The 21,491-nt window shown below is 61.1% G+C and overlaps 2 protein-coding genes across 2 annotated transcripts in view; both read right to left on the bottom strand.

The window, feature by feature from the left end:
* MGEA5 (meningioma expressed antigen 5 (hyaluronidase)) overlaps window positions 1–3,890 on the bottom strand; it is a 30,222-nt gene extending 26,332 nt beyond the window's left edge. Inside the window, exon 1 of the mRNA XM_009278059.1 lies at window positions 3,881–3,890. Within this exon, the coding sequence (XP_009276334.1) occupies window positions 3,881–3,890 (10 nt within the window). The remainder of the gene's footprint in view (window positions 1–3,880) is intronic.
* A 1,254-nt stretch (window positions 3,891–5,144) lies between these two features.
* KCNIP2 (potassium voltage-gated channel interacting protein 2) lies at window positions 5,145–21,299 on the bottom strand. The gene is made up of 8 exons (XM_009277808.1): window positions 21,197–21,299; window positions 7,637–7,761; window positions 7,158–7,227; window positions 6,987–7,057; window positions 6,354–6,461; window positions 5,868–5,972; window positions 5,525–5,587; window positions 5,145–5,192 (listed from the first exon to the last, which is right to left on the bottom strand). Exons 1-8 carry the CDS (start codon window positions 21,297–21,299, stop codon window positions 5,145–5,147), a joined length of 693 nt encoding a protein of 230 aa, XP_009276083.1.
* Window positions 21,300–21,491: the final 192 nt, after the last annotated feature.

The raw sequence follows: 21,491 nt of genomic DNA, 5'->3' as shown, positions 1-21,491 counted from the left end.
GGCCGGGGGGGGGGAGGGTGGACGGGTGGGAAATGAAGTGTTTACTTCGGCTCTGCGCATGCGCTTCGGGGGACAGCGCGGAAGCCGCGCGAGCGCGCCTGCGCAGGACCGCGCCGCCGCTCGCGCAGCGAGCGACCTACTTCTCGCGGCGCCGCCAGGGCTCCGCAAGCTAAGCAGGGCTTTTTGGGACTGAGCCGCGGATGGGAGACCGAGCTGCGGGGTCCCTGCCGCAGGATGGAAAGGGGCCGCGTACGGGGTGCAGGCGGGAAAGCCCCTGCAGCCGCTCCCTCCCTCCCTCCTTGCACAGCCCGGCTGATGTTACCCTTGCAGATGTTTCCACGCCTGGCGGGGGCTACGAGGATGGTGAAGGATGGGCCACGAAGCTGAGATCATCTCAGTAAATCAGAGAAAAGGGGCCTGAGGTCAGACGGCATCTCTCCAGGGAGAAGCTCCAGCCGCATGGGAGCCTGTGGGGCTGGGAGCAACAGGCCCCCGGAGCGTGAGTCGGAGACCACAGGGCTGAGAAGAAGACCTCCCATGAGGCTACATAAGAAAGGCCAGCGAGGTAATCCTTCTGGCCCACCCAGCACTAGGGAGGCCACAGGAGGTACCAGCCAACAAGAAACCAGTGAGCAAAAAGCTGCTGGGAACCCCAGCTTGTGAGGAAGGGCTGGAGAAAGCTTGCAGGCTTCATGGCAGCCACATCATGTTTCAGCCAAAACTGAACGAAATGAATGAAAACTCTGATTAAAAACATCCCCTGCTGATTTGGACACTGTTCACCCCTACCCAGCTCACTCTGCTTTCCCAAAACCCTTCCTTGCATTTTTGAAATCTCTTCCTTGCTCTTTGAGCTTATTTCCACCAATGATATTTTGGCATTATGAGAAACCCAAGGTGGCCGTGTTTCTGTCTCCATCTATACCCATGATTAGGAAGCTGCAGCAGAGACCCTGGCCAAGGAGCATCTCTAGTTACCATCACATCCAATTTAAAGCTTTCAGACAGCAAAAATAGGAATTGTACTGCTACCCCTAAATAGTAACTAGCTGAATGTATTAATATGCAACAAGACTTTATGGAAGGGTTAGAGAGGAGAAATGTACAGAATTTGGGTGGAAAACACACTACTCATACAACTGTATGCAGAGCTGGACAGTTGGCTGCTAGGTCAGAAGGGACCCTGAAGCAGGGTCACGCTCACAGCTTTGATAATCCCAAAATAATCCTGCAGTGACAATTCCCCCAGTGTTGGGATCTCACCCTTCTACAAGGTGTTTGTGTTTCTAGGCAGTATTCAGGATGCTGGAGTGAATCACTGCCCCAGGCTGCATCAGCTGCCTCATCTAGTTGCTCAGCTGTTTTCCCACGTAGCTACAATTCTTTTTTCTTCTGAAAGCTGGAAAAAGATGGCTTGAAACAACACAAGGCTACCCTTTTCCAAGGGCCCATCAGCTCTTGCCTCCATTCGCAGCACAGACCCAACAATTTTGCTGTTACCCACCCTTACAATGCCATGTCCTAACAAAGGACACCTGGTCCCAAGCCCTGCCTCACACAGCAGCTTCTCATAACAAGCTGATGATACCCCTGGAGGGACTGATCCAGTCCTTCCTGCTCTCAGCCCCTTCCCCAAGGGCCTGCAGAGATTATTTCTTGGCTACTGGGGGATCAGCCACCCCCATTGTCCCACAGCTGCCTACAATGATCCCTGCGCAAACCTATTCCCCTTTAGCATGAAAAAGCTACGGTGGCATTTGAGAGCTGAGTGAGCCCCACAGCACCCTTTTCCCCCTTGTCACCCCTACCCCTCACCCTGGAGAGGGGGACCAGAGGGACCCCGTCCGCAGCTCACAGCATCTCTGTGCCACGAGAGGGCACGTCAAGCCTGTGGATGGCATCACCCAAAATAGCAACCAGCCAAGCAGAGCTCACAGAGGATAGGATATACTGGGAAGGGTGGGTTAGAGGGGAAAATGCACTCAGGCCCGTTCATACTGCTGTACACGGACCTGGGCGATCACCAGCAGGTCAAAAAGGTCCTTGGGGAGTCAGAAGCTTTGGAAAAAGCAGACTCGGAGCTTTCCCAGTCCCGTGATGGCAATTCCCCCCATGGCCAGGGCCCATCCTTTTAAGATGTTTGGGTCTCCAGGCAGTTCTTTGCATTGAGCTTTCAGATCCTGGACCACAGAATGCATAATGCTGGAGGGTGTCACTGTCCCACATCAGGTCCATTACCCTGTTGTTCTGCTGTTTTCTTACTTACCTGGTTCTTTTTTCCTCTTTGTTTTGCTTCAAGCCATTTTTCCCAGTTCTCAAGGCTGCATTTTTCCAAAGATCAGTGATTGCCCATCAGTTCATGTCCCTAAGAAAAACCCCTTTCCAGTCCACACCCACCTCTTCAAGGTGGCAGCTGAGCATCTTCCTGTTAGCTCAGCCTTAAATATCCCATCCTAACAAGGGACACCAGGTCCCAAACTCTGGTTCACCCAGCAGCTCTCATGACAAGCTGATAACATACCTGACAGCCCCGCTCCTGAGACCTGACATGCTTGGTGTAAAACCCTGTTAGCCTAACGCCTACAGCCTCCTAGCAGGGGAAAGTCTGTATTTACGGAGCCATCGATGGCAAGGCCAGGCTGTTCGGGACCCTGGCCAGCCCAGTGCACACCCTGTCCCCCATGCAACCTCCCAGAACACCCATGCAGAGCATCCTACAGCTGCAGCACCCCAAAAAGGCTGCCAACACTCTGCAGAGACCCTCAGCCCCTATCTCCCCTGCCCCCCCCGACGGCTGACAGAGGCAGAGGCAAGAGGCAAAGATATAACGGTGTAGCGATTGTGGTTAGATTTTATTGTCTTTTTTTTTTTTTTTTAACCCATTTTATTGTTATAGTACAAAATATACAGACTGGAAATGCCAAGCGGGTTGTGGGTCACCATGCCCTGGGGCTGGGGGTCACGCCATGCGACCTGCAGCGTGAGGGAGGAGGCAGCATCTGCTCCGCGTGGCAGGGGACAGTGGGTACCCCAGAGCGATTGTGGTTAGATTTTATTGTCTTTTTTTTTTTTTTTTAACCCATTTTATTGTTATAGTACAAAATATACAGACTGGAAATGCCAAGCGGGTTGTGGGTCACCATGCCCTGGGGCTGGGGGTCACGCCATGCGACCTGCAGCGTGAGGGAGGAGGCAGCATCTGCTCCGCGTGGCAGGGGACAGTGGGTACCCCAGAGAGCCTGGGTGGAGGGAGGACAGGGGAGAAGGAGACAGGAGGGGTAAGAATCAGGATACCTGCCATCCCACCCTTGGGAGACTGCAGGTGGGAGCTCGGCCCCACGGCAAACCCAGGAACAGGACTGTGAGATGAACAACGTATTGAATGAACCTAAAAAACACATCATGTCTGCAAGGGCTGGGCCAGGGACAGTCCCACTGGGGAGCAGCCCCGTAGCTTTTGCTCAGGGCCCGGGGAGGGGGTTTCTAATGGCTCCGACACCAGGGGCTCAGCCTGGGTCTGGGGCCTGGCCCGGCACGGGTACTGGCCTTGCTCACCCCTTCCCCATTGATCCCAGACACCACAGCGCGGGGCAGCCCTGACCACCCTCGGCTGCTAAGGATGCAGAGGCTGGAGCAGCAGAGCGGAGGCTGCCGGGGCTGGGTACATTCCCAATGCCTGTGGCATTGCACAGAGGGGCTTCTGGGGTTGGTATGGGGTCATTAGCCCACAGGCATCACTTCCCCAGCTAGGACTCGGAGGGGTATGCAGGCAGGACAGGCCTGCCTGCACACACCCAGCTCTGAGGAGCTGTTGTTGATAAAGATGGGGGGAGCCCCAGGATGCTGGCGCCATCCCCGGGGTCCTCAGGCAGGCTCTCACCTCGGGGCATGGCCGCGCCAGGAGAAGGGGCTGAGCCCACCCTGCCCCAGGGTGACCCTCCAGCCCGCTGGCGGCACAGCAACAACTCCTGGCTGGCCCCAGCCTCAACTTTCTTCCTGAGGAGCTGCCAGCTCAGCTGTGCCCCCCAGCACAGGGCTATGCCTGTGGGGACACCTCCCTGCTCCATTGCTCGCTCCCTGGCCCCCCGGGCAGCGGGTGGGCTGGGACAGGCCAGGGCATGGGAGCAGGGGAAGGTCAGCAGCAAACATTGGCAGGAGCATGACTGTGAGGCCCAAGGGCCAGGGTGGCCGCCAGCGCCCAGCACACCTCCCTCCTCCACGTGTCCCCATGCCCTGGCTGCCGTGTCCCCAGGGAGGGGTGGGAAGGGTGTCTCTCCATCGGAGCCTCAAAGTGGGTCCCCGAGGTCCCCTGTGTGCCAGCACCCCAAACTTGAGGGACAGGTGTTGAGGTTACAGCTCCCCCTCCCAGCCCAGCATCCTCCATCCTGGGGGACCCCTGCCACAAGAAGGCACTTTGGGGTCCCTTTAGTATCCCCTCTCCCCAAGTCAGGATAAGCTTCCTAGGTCTAACTAGGCCCTCCCCTGGGATCAGGGCTGCTCCCCACAGTTCATGCAGCGATGAACCCCGAGTGCCCGTGCGGCTGCCTTCTCCAGGCACGGCCCCTCTGCCCATCCACCGGCCCAGGGGCTGGGCAAGGAGGGTGGCCGGTGGCTCACAGCCGACGCACCAGACACACTCCCCGTGGCAGGGCACGGCCAGGGCAGGGGAGGAAGCTGAGGTGCTGGCGCCCGTTGCAAGACTTTATTGGTTTCTAGACAGCATCACTGGAGGGTTTGGGCTGGAGCCAGTGCTGGGGGCTCCCAGGGCTGGGGAGGGTCAGGGGTGGAGGAGCCCTGGCTGCACAGGGCACTGTGCACGGGGGAAGCCTCTATCGCAGCCCGAGGCTGCGGCTTCCCCGCTGGGAACGGGTGCAGGGAGGTCCATCCGGGCCAAACGCTTGCCCCGTGCCAGCCGTGCCCATGCTCCGATGTCTGGGAGCACCTGCTTGGGATCCCCCGAGGAAAGCGGAGCCAGCCCAGGGGGAAGGGAAGATCCCGGTGCCGATCGCGTCTCCGGGAAGGGAGGCCCCTTCCCATGGGGGTGTCTGTGCAGCCGGTGGAGGGGAGGCTCGAAGGAAAAGTCGAGAAAGAAGCAGGTTCTGGGCCCAGTGGCAGGAGAGCTCGGCTGGAGGCAGGTCCAGGAGCTAAATCACGTTGTCGAAGAGCTGCATGGACCGCATGATGTTCTCGTCCTGCGGGGAGGAGGTGGGAAGTGGGCAGGTTGGGCACGGCACAGCAATCTGGGCAGCTCCCCGCAAACCTGGCTTTACCCTCATGGCAGCTCTGACCCATGGGACAAGAGCCCCAGGGATTACAGGCAGTTTCCAAGCCCTACTGGGATGCATGGCTCTCCCCATCTGCACAGGGATGCCGGCATGGATACAGTTCTCAAAGCAGAGCCCCAGCATTGCCCCTAGGAGACCTGCCTTCATCCCCTCTCTGCCAGGAGGGCGATGGGAGGACAGAGGTCCCCAAGGGACAGGGAGGTGGCCCAGCCCGCGAGCAGAGATGCTGGTGGCTTTACCTTCTGGCAGGACTCCAGGAACTCCTCGATTGTCACCACGCCGTCCTTGTTTCGGTCCATTTTCTGCAGACAAGCACAGCACAGGGGGCATGGCAGGGACAGCCCCAGCCCCAAGGAGAGCCCAGCTCCCCCTGCCCGGGTCCCGCAGGGCCTGGACACAGCGCACTGCTGCCCCAGCCATCCCCAAGCACCCGGCAGGACCAGGATGGGCTTTCCTCTCCCTAGCTCCAGCACAGCCCTGCTTCATCCCCAGTGTGGCGTGTTTTCTCCTGCACCGTGCCAGGTTTTGGGCACCACTGGCTCCGTGCTGGAGCTCTGCTCCCCCAGGACGTGCTCGGCTCACCTGGAAGAAGTTCTCCACATGCTCCCGGGGTGCTTCCTCCCGCATGGCCGGGTAGGTGTATTTACCCATCATGTCATAGATGGACTTCATGATGTCCAGCATTTCCTGGAGGGAAGGGGGTTGCAGGGTCAACACGGGGCTCTGCCTCCGCCTGGTCCCCAACCCACACCCTTTTCATGATGCTTCCGAAGGACCTGTGGCGTGCTCAGGTGTGTTCCTGCTGGCTCTGTGCATGGTGTGGGGCTGTGTGTGTGCCTGCATGTGTGATGGAGCCCCAAAGCAGCACACCCCTCATCCACCCTCCAACCCAGAGACACACCAGTGCCAGGGGGCCAGGAGGGACCTGTTTGCAAAGCTGCATTCAGTAAATATTGACCCCCTCAGCTCTCCTCCAGAGCTCCGCCAATGCCCCCGAGTCCTGCCCTCGTCCCTGCCAGGCGCAGACTTGCGCTGGCCCCAGGGACCAGCCTGGACTCCCCATCCCACCTCTTTGGTGATGCAGCCATCTTTGTTCAGGTCATAGAGGTTGAAGGCCCAGTTCAGGCGATCGTCAATGGTGCCCCGCAGGATGACGGACAGGCCAGACACAAAGTCCTGCAAGGATGGACAAGGCAGGCAGACGGGAGTTACGGCCACAAAGGGTCTCACGGACACAGAGGGCACAGCCTGCTTGTCCCTCCCGCAGAGTGGGAACGCAGCCCCAAAGCAGATGTGCCCCGGGGCCGGGCTGACAAGGGAAACATTGAGTATCAAAAAAAGCCTGGGGAAAACCGATTGCTTGTCCCCAAATATGTCCCACACTAGTCCCTTGGGTCACAGCACCCAAGAGGACAATGTGCATCAGGACCTGCTGTTCAGCCAAAGCCTGAACAAGACCCAGCCATGGCTCTGCCTGCCAGTCTGGGTACCTATAAGACACTAGCCAGAAAATACAGAAAGCCCCCTTTTTTGTTGCTTTTCACGGTTTTTCCACTGCCTCTGGGAATTTAATAAACTCCATCAGCCCCTGTGAAACTCTCCATCCATCTGCAACAGCAACGCTGCTCAGCCCAGCCCGCGGTACCTGAAGGGACATGCCCTCCCTGCCCCACTGCCATCCCCTCCTCGGCCACAGCTCACCTCGAAGCTGACAGAGCCGTCGTGGTCGGTGTCGAAGGCGTTGAAGAGGAAGGTGGCGTACGTGCTGGAATCTGGGGGGAGGCAGACAGTGTGAGGGGGTGCTGTGTGACGCCCTGCCCTGCAGAGGCACCCATGCAGGGCATGGGGATGGGGATGGGGATGGGCACTCACCTCCCTGCGGGAAGAACTGTGAGTAGATCTGCTTGAAGTTTTCTTCATTGACGATGCCGCTCGGGCACTCCTGCCAGGGCAAGCCACAGCATCACCTCCACATTGTGGAGAGGGGATGAGCACCCCCCTAAATCCCTGCAGCTTCCTTGCCTCGCCCCCCAGCCCTGTGCTGCCTGGTGGGGCGGCTGGTAAGGCCACTTGGAGCATCTCCCTGATTTTGTGGGCTGCACCCCTTGCTGGAGGGGCTCTGCATCCCAGGCTCCCAGGGAGGGGGCTTTCTGCACCCAAGGGATGGAGCACAGGATCAGGCTTCCCACTGAGCTCCCTGGAGGTAGGATCAGGCTGTAGCCTGATATAAACTTCAACCCCAAAGTCCCGAAAGCCTTTGCAAACTCTGGGCACTGCCGGGTGCGAAGCATGCTCCGAGGTAGACATGGCAGCAGAGGGGGGGCTAGCAAAGCTGGTTGAGGGGTACTCACATTCTTGAAGCCTCGGTACAGGACCTGAAGCTCTTTGCGGGTGAACTTGGTCTGCTCCTGGAGCTGCTCCAGCCCCTCGGGGCGGTGGCAGACGGTGGAGAGCTCAAACTCATCCTCAACGCTGTCTGCAAGGAACCCAGGGGAAGAGAGGGCAGCTGAGGCCAGCACCATCCTACCCTGCCCTGCTGTGCGGGGGAGCAGGAGAGGCACCTTGCACAGCACACCCCGTCCTCTCACACCTGCCCAGGGTGACACATTTTTGGGGTGCCCTGCTCTGCCAGAGTTGGGTCTATGCCAGCAGGTGACACTCAGAGACACCCTGGGGGAAGACCAGCAGCTGACACTGGGCAACAGCCCCCCTAGCCTCCGGTACAGCCCCAGCACAGGCATCTGCCCTGTGGAACTGAGACCCCGGACATCCCGCAGGTCTATGCTGCACCGGGGCTCATGTCCAGCAGGAGAGCTGCCCCCCAGAGCCCCCAGACCCAAACGCCGCCCCGGCCTTGTCTAGACCCTGTCCTGCCTGCTATGCCCCCCCTTCATTGATGACTTCTCTGCACCATCTGGCAAACTGCACAACCCCTGCCTGCAGCAGCCAGCACCCCCAGACCCCACTGCAACCGCGAGGGGCTGGGGCTGCACAGCGGGGACCCCCGCTCCATGGGGTGGATCAGCCCCTGCCCCTCCATACTCACCTCTTCTCCCAGGGGCGATCAGCTTGCACCACGGGGCAGGGGGAGACCCCGGCCAGGGGCTTGGACTCACCAAGGGGCCAAGCACACCTGGTGCGGGGGGGGTAGGGGGCTCTGGGCAGCTCTGCGCTCACTCCCTGCTCAGCCCCTTTCGCCCCCCCGTCACACCTCCATCTCCAAACCGACACTGAGCTTCAAGCAAGAAGCCCCCAGCCCTTAAACCAGCCCTGGGAGGGTCCCGCTGCCCCAAGCCAGCTCCAAAGCGGGTCTCGCCACTGTGCATCCTGTGGGAGCTGCTCCAGGGAGCTGGAGAGGGGGAAAACCAGCCTGGAAGCAGGCTAGGATAGAGGTGGGTGCAGAGCCCATTGGATCAGACCCCTCTGGGGCAGGATTGATCCTGACAGCCCCAAACACAGGGCAGGGGAGTGATGGAGGCGTCCCCTTCCTGCGGGCAGGGCCAGGGCAGAGGGCAGGCAGCAGCACCGCTGGGGACACACACACACAAAGGCAAGAAGAAGCACTTGCTTTCGCTGAGCGAGGGGATGGATTTGGGCCGGCAGCAGGGCAGCAGTTTGAGGAATCGCTGCTTCAGCGCTTTTTTAGTTTGGCCTGGTGGGTTGCCTGGAAGAAAGAAGGAGTCACCAAGCAGAAGAAGAGTTAACAGAGCAGCGGCCCCCGGACCCGGCAGGCAGCAGGGTTGGGCACCTGGTGCAGGGCGAGCGGGGTCAGAGGCAGCACATGCAGCGTGAGGCCAGAGGAGCAGGAAGGCAAAGCCCAGCCTAGGCTCCGCTTGGCCTTTCTGCTTCATCCCAGAACAAACCCGGCACTGGAGTTTCCCTCCTTGGGAAGGATGGGGATGACAAAGGGGCAACCCTGCTGGGCTACCCACACCCAGCACCTCTGCACCCCCGCATCGGAGCATGCCGGGGTGCACTGGAGACACCCAGCAGCCCAGAGACCCAGGAGATGGCAGGGCTGGACTCTGCCCTTTAGCCTCGAGGCCAAATACCTGCTCCCTAGGGACGCTCCCCGCGGGGCTGTGCAGGGAGGCAGGGCAGGATGGACCCCAAGAAATAGCCTGCAGCCAAGCTCGGGCGTTGCATCCTCCCCAGAGCTTGGGGCTGGGTTTGATCCTGCTGGCACCCGACTGCTGAACGCAAAGCATGTGCCGAACCCAGCCATGCAGCCCGGACTGCGGCATGCACCCCCGCCCCAGCACAGCACTGGGATCTGACCCCAGGGACCTGCTTTGAGACAGCCAGAAGGGGAATGGGGCTCAGGGCTTTGCCTCGGCCAGGCTATGGGGCAGGGCAGGGTGAGGGGGCTCCCCACGTCAGCCTGGCCTGTGGCCATTGCTTCCAAGTGGCCCTGCATAAACAGCAGGTCCCCTTGCTGCACAGACCCCCCCAGCCACCCCCTATTCCCCCATCCAGACCCCAGTGGCTTTGCTCAGCCCCATCTCTCCCTGCTGGCTCTGCCCCACGGCTGCAGACCCGCTCCCTCCCTTCCCGCAGTGCTTCAAGCCAGCAAACTCAGCGCAGGACCGTCGGCCTGGCCTGTGGCCATTGCTTCCAAGTGGCCCTGCATAAACAGCAGGTCCCCTTGCTGCACAGACCCCCCCAGCCACCCCCTATTCCCCCATCCAGACCCCAGTGGCTTTGCTCAGCCCCATCTCTCCCTGCTGGCTCTGCCCCACGGCTGCAGACCCGCTCCCTCCCTTCCCGCAGTGCTTCAAGCCAGCAAACTCAGCGCAGGACTAACGCTGCAGGCGGGAGGGGAGGAAGAGGAGGGGTTGAAGGCCATGCTGGGCTCCAGCCCCCAAAGGGAGGCAGACAGCAGCACGGGGCACCAATAGGATGAAAGGTGCAAAGTTCCTTTGGGGCTCTGCTGACAGCGCGTTTGCTCCAAGCGCCCTGGACATCTTCACGCAGCAGGTCACAATGCCTGCGCATCCTGAGCCCTGGTTTTGGGGTTGTTTCTCTAGGGGGCTCACAGATGGGGCTTCTCCAGCAGCTTTCTCAGCCTTGTGGGGCTGAGCTAAGCCCCAGGTACTGGGGAAATGGTGCTGCATGGTACCCAGCTCCAGCGCCCAGAGAGGGATGTGGGTCTGCAGGCAGCTCCATCACTCTGGGGCGATGGAGAACAGCTCCAGGAGGTCATTGTCTCAGAGGACATCACACAAAGCCACTCAGAGAGGGCAAACTTGTCCCCAGGGAAGTGGCATCCACAGTAGGGTGCCAGTGACATGCAAATGTGTAGGGATGCACGAATGCAACCCCCTGGCATTTGTCACGGGGCAACAGAGGCAAGGGTGAGGGCCAGGATCTTGGCGTTGGCAGCACAGCCTGGCCCATGTCTGCTCCGGGGTTTGTGGGCAGGTGAGGAAAGAGGCTTTTTCCTTCCTAGAAGTGGGCATCAGTTGTGCATAAAACATGATTTTGGCCCAGCTACTTTTCCAGGGCTTTAATTTGCAGAGGGAAAGGGAAATTGCACCTTTCAGCCTTTCAAGGATGCCCTGGGGCCAGGTCCCTCCAGCAGAGCCAAGCTGTGGGAACAGACCTGGGAGGCAGGAGCAGCCCCTTTGCCCGGGGGAAGGGACAGGGTGGGCAGAGCAACACCCAGTGCCAGGGTGATGGATCAGGGGAGGGGGCAGGGTGGGAGGGAAACCACACAGCTAGAGAGATGCAACAGAGAGTAAACTGTGGTTGGACTCACAGGGGCAGCAGGTACAGGCACGTGCAGTAGGTCAAGTCAGGTGCAAGTTACACTTTAGTTTGTTATAAAGAAGGAAAAAGAAAAAAAAATAAAGAACATGGGCGTTTTCTTAAGGAGGAAACCGAAGAGGGCCCGATTCCAGGGGCCCCGGGGCAGGGGAGGGAGCACGTTCAGCACATGCAGCTTAACAACAGGAGAGCGGTGACCAGGGCTGGGGTTTTGCTGTCCTGGCTTCGGTGCACCCGAGGGCTCTGCTGGGGAGGACACACTCTCCCCTTTCTGTCCCCCAGCATCCATACTGTGAGCAAGCCTGGGGGCTCCCCAGGCTCCCCCTCACTGGGAAACAGCTCTGCCTGAAGACGGGGAGTGGAGCCCGGCCACGTGCTGCCCCGCTGGACACATAGGACGTCCGCAGCACAAAGCCTTGTCCCTGCCAGTGACAGCTCCTTTTCCAGATGTCGCTCTGCCCCTCCACCCCTCTGCAAGAGCCATCAAGTGGCTGGCACAAAACAAGCCAACAGAAAGGGCTGGCAGTGTTTTATGTGCGGCGGGAGGTCTGCTGGGTTAAGTGGCTTGTCGCTTCCCATGCCTCACTCCACAGCCCAGCGACTTTGAAACACACGCACACACAAACCAAGCCTCCATCCTTGGGCAGCACCAAAAGGGGAAGGAACTTCCCATCCCCACTGCTACACATTGCTGAAATGAATCCCGGAGGTTGCTGGACATTGGCTCTGAAGGGACCCACAGTGGGTGGATCCCAGGCCCCAGCAGTGACTGCCACTGGGACGGCCGTGGACCACTTTGTATTGAGCCACCAGCAGCTGATGGGTCCTCGAGGGCTGGATCCAACCAGTGCCACCATGTCGGGGAGGTTACACGGTGCTGGGCTGACACCCCCCTTCCCAGGGAGGACCCAAGCCTGGGCTGCTCCATGGTCTCCCCAGAGAGAAAGCAGGAGCCAGGGTCAGCTTGATGCATAACCATGTCCCTGCCCTCCCCACAGAGCCAGAGCCACCAGCGCCCTCCAGTGACAGCTGGCTGCGGAGACCACCCCTTCCACAGCACCCTCCTGCTAGAAAAGACCCTACAGTAACAAACCAACAGGCAGTGCCAAAACCTCCCCCTGACTCTCAGTAAACCGTCAATAAACACATCATCACGATGAGTGGAAGACGCGCATCCCACGGTGGCGAGATGCCCCCAGTGTCCCCAGCTCAGCGCCCAGGCACGGCACCGTTCCAGGATGGGAGCAGAGCACCAGCAGCCATGGGGTGGGTCATGCAGCTCCCACAGCCCCTGCTTGGCCCTGTGGGGCAACACTGGGTCAGTCAGGAGGGCAGGAGGAGCTGGTACCCCAGGGACAATCTGCCCCAGCACCCTGCCCTAGGAGCAGGATTTGGGCAGCGGAAGGCAACCGGGCAAGGGGACCCTCCGCCTTTTCAGATAGCCTGGCTGGGAAGCAGGAGGGTGAACCCCAGCCAGGGTAGGGGGATGGACCAGAAGAAGGGGCAGGGCAGCCCCAGGGGAGCATGGGGAAGGGGTCAGCAGTTACCAAACATGCTGTTTTCAGGAGAAGAGCCCCCGTCCCATCCCAGAGCATCACCTTTTCCTGAGAGGCCAGAGGCACGTATCCAAGCTCCCCCTGCCAGGCCATGCCTCCAGGTCCATCCGGGCAGTGATGCTGAGCCCAGCTGCCCCTACAACCTGCAGCTCACGATCATCCCTGTGCATGGCTCAGCTCTGAGCAGGGTCCATCGGCCCCTGACGCTGCTCCCCCTCCGCAGCGCCCAGCCTCGGGCAGCGCCACCTCCTGCTCAGGGGGACCACAGCTCTCCGGGGTCTGCTCTGAAGGCTGGCAGGAGGAAGAGACAGTGAGCTCCCCCAGCCACCGCAGGGGGGGTCAGGATGGGTCCTGCCAGCAGCAGCGCTGCAAATGACCCTCATCAGTCAGCAGTGACAGAGCCGAGTGTAACCAGGGCCAAGGTGCCTGCAGCAGCCGCTGAGGCCAGACGGTCATCCATTAAGGGAATGAAATCAGAGCTGGCATCTCCCAGGGCAGGGGACAGACGGACAGTCCCTCTCCTGGGGGTGGCACAGGGGCAGCCTCAGCCCAGACACGCAGAGCCAGCAGGGCTGAAGGAGCTGGGAGCAGCAAAGCTGCCGTGCGAGACCTGTAGTTCACAGGACAGCAGAGACTCAGGGCCCGGATGTTCCCCAGTGCCAGAGGGGAGGGCGGCTGCACGACCCTCATGCGAGCCGGCCCCAAAGGGAGGTGGAGGCATGGGCCAAAAGGGGCTGCAGAGCAGAGCAGGGCTCACAGCGGTGCTGCTCCCACTCCCATCCCCAGCCTGTGACAGTGCTCCCAGACAGCCTGGCTGTGCCCAGAGGAGATGTTGGCAGAATAATAATTTCTCAGGCCACAGCACATACAAAATGTTGCAAGAAGGGAATGGGATGGGATACAGGTACCAAGGTGCAGTGGAGCTCAGGGGCTCCCCAAATGGAGCAGGTAAGGCTGCGGGACTGGGACAGCCATGTGCATCACCCTGCCGCAAAACCCACTCGCAGGGACACATCCTTCCCTGTCCCCCTCACCACATCCATGGCAGGGACAACTCTGGCAGCAGGAACCGACACATCCAAGGCACCAGAAGAGCTACCCAAGAAGTGCCCCAGCAGAGCAGCAGCTCCTCTTGGCTGCAGGCAGCACGTCCTATAAGAGAGCTGGTGCTCTGCATACCCACTACCCAGATGCCATCCATACCCTCCCCAGTAAGGCACAGGGACAAAGCCCGGACATGCCTCAGCCACAGCCCAGCCAGATCCCAGGCAGCTCAGGGACATCCTCCATCACAAGGGGGTTGAAAGCACCTCCTGGACACAGTGGCCTCCTCCCCTCTCCCTGCTCAGCCACTGATTGCTCCTCTTTTCACTCCTACCCACACATCCTCCCATCCCGAGATCTGGCTGCCCCAGGGGATGCGATCTGTAGCCGCTCCATCTCACAGCATCCCCAGCGCCAGCCAGGAGGCAGGGGGATGGGGGCAAACAAACCCTAAATTGCATTCATGCAAAGTCTGTTGGCAGCCCTTGTGTGAGCCGGGACTGACTGTGGCACAGCCAAAGAAGGCAGCTGAAGCAGACAAGCCAGCAGCACCGTGCAGCTCTCCGTGCTCCTGCCCTCTCCAGGCACAACCAACAGGTCCTGCATCCTTTGCTCTGACATCCTTCACTCTGACACATTCTGGTCCTCTTGCCTGGCCACATCCAGCCTTGTCCTCAGCACCCACCTGCCAATCCAGGGAGCTCAGCACCCACGGCAGCCCCTTCCCTCCCCAACCCTGGCACGACCCCACAGGGAGGGTGAAGGGGCTAACGGCTCCAGCTTCTTTTAGCCACGCTCCCCCCATAGCCACCAATTCCCGCGGCAGCAGGGAAAGCTTTCCCCTGCATGGTGCTGCACCCCACATCCATCCCTCCCTGCCCCCAGCTCCTACCCCTCTCCCCAGCCCCAGTCACCTGCAGCCCTCTTCTCCATCATCTGACAAAGCCAGATGTATCCCAATGCCCCCAGACTCCAACACCCCTGATAGTCCCAGTCCCCCAGCACCCCACACAGCACTGCACCCCAATGCCTCAAACCCAGATATTCCCCCACACTAATGCTCCCAGACACCCCAACTCTCTAGCATCCTGCACCCCAACACCCCACATAATGTTCCCAGATACCCCAACATCCCTGATACCCCTGCACCCCAGTGCCCCCCCTCAAGTACCCCAGCACTCCCAAAACACACCCCAACCCCCTGACACCCTCACTTCCCTAGCTCCCTACAGTCTAATGCCCCCAGACACCCTAGACACCCTCCCACACCCTAATGCCCCCCCAAATGCCCCAAAACACACTAATCCTTCCAAACCTCCCCCAAGCACCCTGCAGCCCCTGGGACAAGAGGTGAGCAGCACCTCCACCATAACATCCCCATCCCATTGCAACCCCATCCCCATCCCTGTCCCCATCCCACCTCCCCTGGCCAGGTCGATGATGCCCAGGGCATGGAGTAGCTTGAGGCTGGAGCAGAGCAGCAGGATGATGCCCACCGTTTGCAGCCCTTGCGGGTCCCAGGGCGCCCCAGCAACCGACATCCCCCAGACGTGCAGCCCCAGCAGGCAGCTGGTCTGGCAGCAACAGACCCAGCAAGGAAGGAGAGGGGAGGGCAGGGGAGGAGAGACCTGCCTTGGCCCTCCCTCTTCCCGCCCCGGCACCCTCCGGGGTCCCTCGGGGCACCCAGGCTGCAGGGGAGGGGAGAGCACATGCATGTGCCCACGGGACTTAGGGGCCAGCTCTCACCCCAGGTCCCCCAGGGCACCCCACTGTTATCACCCTGCACCTACACAGCCTGGCACGGGCACCCTACAGCCCTGGAAACCCACAGAGGGGTGCAGAGCTGGCACCAATGAGTTTGTGGAGGAGGCTCAGCTGCCCCCGACTCCCACCCCAACAGCAGCGTGTGGTGGCACTGACCCTGGAACTCAATCACTCACTGTCCCCCAGGACACTGCTCTCACCCAGCCCAGAGACCAGCCCTCTCCAGGACAGCCCCTCTGCCCCATCCCAGACCACCAAACCTGCCCCCAGCCGTGCCCCCACCCTGCATGCACCCACAGCACGGCACAAGGAGCTCCCTGCCTCGGACCTCAGCCTTGTCCACTGATCACCTCCATGGACACCTGCCACCCTCACCTCTTCCCTCTTCACCTCCTAGGGGAATATCTGCACTTCTCCACACCAGCAAGTGAGTCACAGCCACGTGCGAGATCCATGGCACGTGAAGGAGCCACAGCTGGGGGCTGCCAGCCCTGGGTACCTCGCTTGCTGATGGAGGGAAACGTGTCCCACTCCACTCTGGAGTGCTGCCTGGAGGGAGGGCAGCACGGTGGGGTGGCCAGCCAGGGTGGGGGGGTCCCCACAGCCCACCCAAAGCCCTGCCTCGTGGGCAGCAGTGGTTATTAGAAAGTCTCTTTGAGCCGGTTTTCTACGCATCTCTAACCTAAAAGCTGCTTTTGATCTGGCCACCCCCTGCTCCTGTGGCACAGCAAGCCCTGGGGCAGGCATCCACGGGGAATGAGACCTTTCCCTGCATCCCAGGGAGGGGGTGCTGCAGCCAAGCACAGATGGGTACGTGGGACGCCCTGCTGCCTGCACTCTGGGGACCACAACTCCACAGAGCCCTGGCCAGGGCACCTCTATTCCCACCTGTGCCCAGTCCTGGGGCCTAATCCTGCCCCTCACAGGGGAGAGGCGAAGGAGACCCTGCTGAGCTCTCACAGCACCCTGCAGCCCAACACAACCCTGTGCTAGAGAGCCCCAGGCCGGCTCCAAGCCAGCCTCTTCCATTGGACCCCGAGGTTTCATCCTCCACCGGCGGAGCAGGGCTGCAAAGAAGGGCTGTCCCAACAGGCTCCCTTGCTCTCTAGCTTTACTGCTTTACCTCCAGCCTGTGATTTCTTACCTCCCCCATGGCTGAGCGATCTCCCTGCCCCTCTGTCCGCTGGCTCAGAGCCCGTCTCTGGGGCAGGATGCAGCAGAGTGGGGTCCCTGCTCTGTGTCCAGCCGGGTCCCCTTGCTCCCCTCTCCAGGCACATCAGCAACAGAAAGAGCAAGCCAGGCCAGAGGGAATTGGGAGGGAAGCAATGTGAAAAGTGATTAACGCAAGGCCGGAGGGAGAAGAGATTCAACAAGCTAATTACGTCTGGCTGGGCTGAGCGGGACGTGACACCATGTGGAGGCAGAGTCGGCGGGGCGTGTGCCGCAGGTACTGCGGTCCTTGGGGAGCTTGGTGCTGGGAGAGCTGCCTTGCCCTGGCCCCAGCCATGGGGGTCACAGCCAAGGGGACCCAGGACCAAGTCCCCTTCTCCCCCAGCTTCACCCTCTTGAGGCAGGGTGAGACAGTGCAGCTCATCCTGTGTCCACGGCGATGACCAGGGCTGATGTCCCGGGCTGTGGAGCATGTGGAAGATGCTCCACAGAAGGGAGCATAGGGTCCCCAGGAGACCTTCTTCTCCAAGACCCCAGTGCTGGCAGGATGTGGCCCAGCTACAGTATGCCTCAGAGTGTAAGGCTATGCCGGGATCCAAACTCAGAGCTCAGCTACAGCTACCATACATCTCGGCTCCTTCCCCTCCCTCCTGCTTTGCAAGCCTTCACTGTGAGCGAGCAGCTCTCTCCTGATTCAGCCACCAGACTCTGCCCAGCCCTACAGCCAGCTGAAAAACCTGCCAGCCCTTGGAAAAGGAAAGGCAAAGATTAAACCCACTGCACATGGGAAAGTCTCTGGTGCACCCCAGCCCAGGGAACCCCAAACTTCAACCTGGAGCACCTGCAGCTGTTCCAGGCTGGATTTCGATGCTCTGAGATCTACCCCACCTGCAGCCAGCTCGCCTTGACCTCTTGGGTCTGTCAAACCCACCAGGCTGGATGGTGCCCTGAGGCCGGGGACCCCTGGCACCGCGCCCCGAAGGGCCAGTTCCTCCTGCAGCCAAGATGCCGTGCTCCTGCCAAAGGGGTTCCTGGAAAGCAGGAGAAAAGCGGGGCTTGGCACAGGGCTTCGCTCTCGCCAGCACTGCAGGGATGCTCATTTTCTCCCCTCTCCGGAGGTACCCTTGCCCTGAGCCAGGCACCAGGAGGCGGCCATGCTGCTCGCTGCCACCATCCTCCTGCCTGGCATCCTTTGGGGTGCCGGTGGCACCCAGGCAGGCTGCTGCTCCATCCCATTTCTCCCCAGACTCTGGAGGGGTTTGGCACACTCCCCAGCCCTGCTTCCCCCCCTGCATCCTCAGCTCTGGGGCAACAGCAGCAGCCCCCCGGGGAAGGCAGGGGCCAGCGCACCCTGTGTCAGGGGCTCTCCAAGACACCCCAGTCCAGCCTGCCCCACGCACAGACCCTGACCCGGCCGAGGCAGGGACAGCCCTGCCAGCCCCGGGCAGGCACCAGTTATCCTGCCGATAGCAATCTGCAGCTTCATCTAATATTCATCTGAGGCCAGGCTACGCGGGTGGCTCTCCCGCCTTTTACCTCCCGCCCACCCCTCCTCCCAGCCGGGACCGATTGCTCCATGCTGAATTATTGATGCTGCACTTCAGGAGCCAAAATCGATAGTGTTTCTCTTCGCCTGCCCCCTCCCGAGCACTTAGCCAAAGCGGGCTCTTGACAGGGACCTAGAAGCCCCTCGGGCAGCTCAGTAGCATGTGTGCGGCTCTGCCAGGAGATGTTCAGGGCTGGGGACAGGCGCGGTGGCACAGGGCAGCGGTGGGGTGACATGGCCCATCAGCGATTAACCAGCTGGTAAACAATGCCAGCTCTGGCATCGATCGCCCCTGGAGCTCCTGAAGCACAGAGCACCCCACAGGAGATGCTCTGCCACTGCTGCCAGACAGCAGCTCTGGCTGTGCCACCAAGGCTGTGCCGGATCCAAGGGGGGACAGTGCCAAGGGGACACAGCAAGGGCGTGCAGACAACCAGCACTCCCATCCAAGCCCTTGCTCAGAGGAGGGCCAGCTCCAAATGGAGGACAGGCTGCTTGGGGCCTCATCCAGCTGAGTTTGGGAACCCACCAAGCCTGGAGTTGCCCCACATCATCCCCCTCCCCTCCGCAGTCCCCCCCAGGGGGCAGATGGGGTCTCACCGCAAGATGCTCCCACTGAACCCTTCCCCAGGGCTGGGGCATTTTTCTGGCCTCCTCTGGAGATGCTCCATCCCCAGCCCATCACCGTGGTGGCACAACACTTCCCGGCACAGACCATCCCCAGGACACCACCAGCACAGCCTGGGCAGAGAGACAGCTGCAGGCAGGGGACCGGCAGGGCTGGGGCGGGGAGAGCGCAGGCATGGGGCAGGGGAAGCACAGCAGGCGGTACGGATGGCTCCGGAGCAGGTGGTGGGGCCCACGTCCATTAGCAGACCTGAGCCATTAGTGTACGGTTTCAGGCTCTTTGTGGTCCCTGGGCTGTCACTGCCAGCCCAGGCATGGCTGGTAAACAACCCCCAGAGGGGACTTAGCATTTCCCAGCCCCAGACACTGCCTGGGACCTTCCCTGGAGAGCAAAGTCTCCTACCTGCCACCTCCCATGCTAAGGGGGGGTGACCCATGCAGCAGCATCTCACCCCCATCCCAACACACAGCCACTCACCCGCAAGACTCCCCCGTACAGTGCCCAGGGCTCACCTCAACCCCAGCCCATTTCTGCCCCTTGAGCAACACGTTTCCCTCTCCTCCGGGCACCTTTTAGTGATGGGAGCAATTGCTCCCAATCCAGGGCACCTGGGTCCTACTCCCACCGCCACAGCTGGGGCGAATCTCCAGCCAGGCCAGAGGGACCCTCAGCTCCCCAGCTGTGGGTGGAGGGGGATAGGGCAGCCTGTGCCTCCCCATGTTGTACGGTGACACCATGACCTCCTGGGGACGAGAGAGGACTGGCAGCAAGGCTTTGTCCTTCGTGGGGGACAGGCATGCCACCGTCCATCCCAGTGCCCCCTGGAGGGGTGCCGGCTGATGGGGACAAGGCTGGACACAGGACACCCCATCTCCAACATCCTGCCTTGGCCCAGGCCAGAGCAAAGTCACTTGCAGGGGGACAAGGAACATGCCCCAGGGGACGGAGGAGCAGGGCTAAGTGTGGCCAGAGGCAAGGAGCAGCCACACAGGCCAATGGGTGGTCCCTGCCTTGTCCTGCGCCCCCCAGCAGGGTCGCTGCCAGGGCCAGGGGGGTCTCCGCCTCCCCCGTCTCCACCGTGCTTGGAGCCAGCAGGCTGTAGAGCAGCCACAATCGATGCTACTAACTTTGGTCTAAAGCTTTGGGCAGCTGCACAGGGAAGCAAAAGCACAGGGAAGGGGGAAAATTAGGATCCAAACCACAAGCAGAACTGGGGAGGGGGGGGCCCAATCTGGGTACAGACAGCATGCCCCCCCCCCCGGGGCTCATAGGCAGGACATCTGGGAGTTAGCTCAGCCCCTTCCTCAGTTTCCCTCCTGGCACAATCCACCTAGGAGAGCTGCTGCTGGAGCACAGGGACAAAGCAAGCAGTTAAGCAGCAACGAAAGCTCCCACCCACCGTGCTTTCCTGCCTTGCAAGCAGGTTCACAGGCCCAGAGGGAGAGATCCCTGCATCTGCCCCCTCCCTCCCCACCCCCAGGCACGGCCAACCCACAGGTCCAGCCCAGGGGTGCTGCCCAGGGGTGCCCCAGCACCGTGTGTGGAGGGGAGCCGGCGTTCACGGCCGCACCCAGCCTGTGTGAGAGCCAGTGCTGCAGAATGGACCAGAGCATCCCGGGGCACCAGTGGACCAGGCAAACTGCCTGTCACCTCCTCACCCTGTGTGTGCCCTGACGCCCTGGGGATGGGCAGGCTGCAGCATCCTTCAGATGGGTGTCTGCAGGCATGGGCAGGGGCTAGGCAGGATGGGGGGACCTTTTGTACAACCACCACTCCTGGGAGTCCAGGGAGCACCCAGCCAAGTGGACCTGACCTCCCTCCGACCACACACAGAGTCCCCTGAGCGGATCTGGGCTCTGCCAAGCGTGCCCCACGCAGGCCACTCAGCACCTTGCACGGCCCGTCCCCAGCTGGGCAGCACCCCCTGCGTCCCCCCACCCTGCCCAAGGGCCATGGAGGGGCTCTGGGAAGAGCCAGGAGCAGGGAATGCAGCAGGGACCCATCCTGCCTAGGCCTGGCTGCTCTGCAGGCTGGTACTGAGTCTGACAGCTCATGTTCAGGGTGAGGTGACCATGGACCCTGGGGACACCCTGCTCCTGTAGAAGTGCTGGAAAACACCTTGGTGCCCACCTGCACGCTCACACCCAGCCCCAGCCCACAGCACCACAGCACACACCAAAGTCACCACTGTGCAGCAGCCGCCCTGCCAGCCCTGTCCCCTCCCCATGTCCCCAGCCACTGGGACCTTGCACAGAGCAGGCAGGACACCCCACACCAGAACCCCCCCTGCTCACCCCTACAAGCAGCAGACAGACACCATGTCCCAGGACTCTCCCGTGGATGCAGCAGCCTCAGAGCATCCTTGGGGGCATCTCCGGACACCCACCGACTGCCCCCCCGTGTCCCCGGAGGAGCCAGCACCGCCCACACCCATTACCTTCCAAGGACACGGGCTCGAAGAGGCCAAATTGCTCCAGCACCTTGACGAAGAGGACCAAGACCACCAGCACCGCGATCATCTCAAGGCCTTCCAGGTTCATGGTGGGGGTGTTTCCCAGCACCGCCCACACCCATTACCTTCCAAGGACACGGGCTCGAAGAGGCCAAATTGCTCCAGCACCTTGACGAAGAGGACCAAGACCACCAGCACCGCGATCATCTCAAGGCCTTCCAGGTTCATGGTGGGGGTGTTTCATGACCCCACCCCCCCACACCCCCTCCCCACTGCCGTT

The sequence above is a fragment of the Aptenodytes forsteri genome, unplaced genomic scaffold (genome assembly GCF_000699145.1).
Source record: "Aptenodytes forsteri isolate BGI_AS27 unplaced genomic scaffold, ASM69914v1 Scaffold15, whole genome shotgun sequence".
In the NCBI taxonomy this organism is placed as follows: Eukaryota; Metazoa; Chordata; class Aves; order Sphenisciformes; family Spheniscidae; genus Aptenodytes; species Aptenodytes forsteri.
Note: the sequence above shows the minus strand (reverse complement) of the source record. Positions and strands in the feature narration are given on the sequence as shown.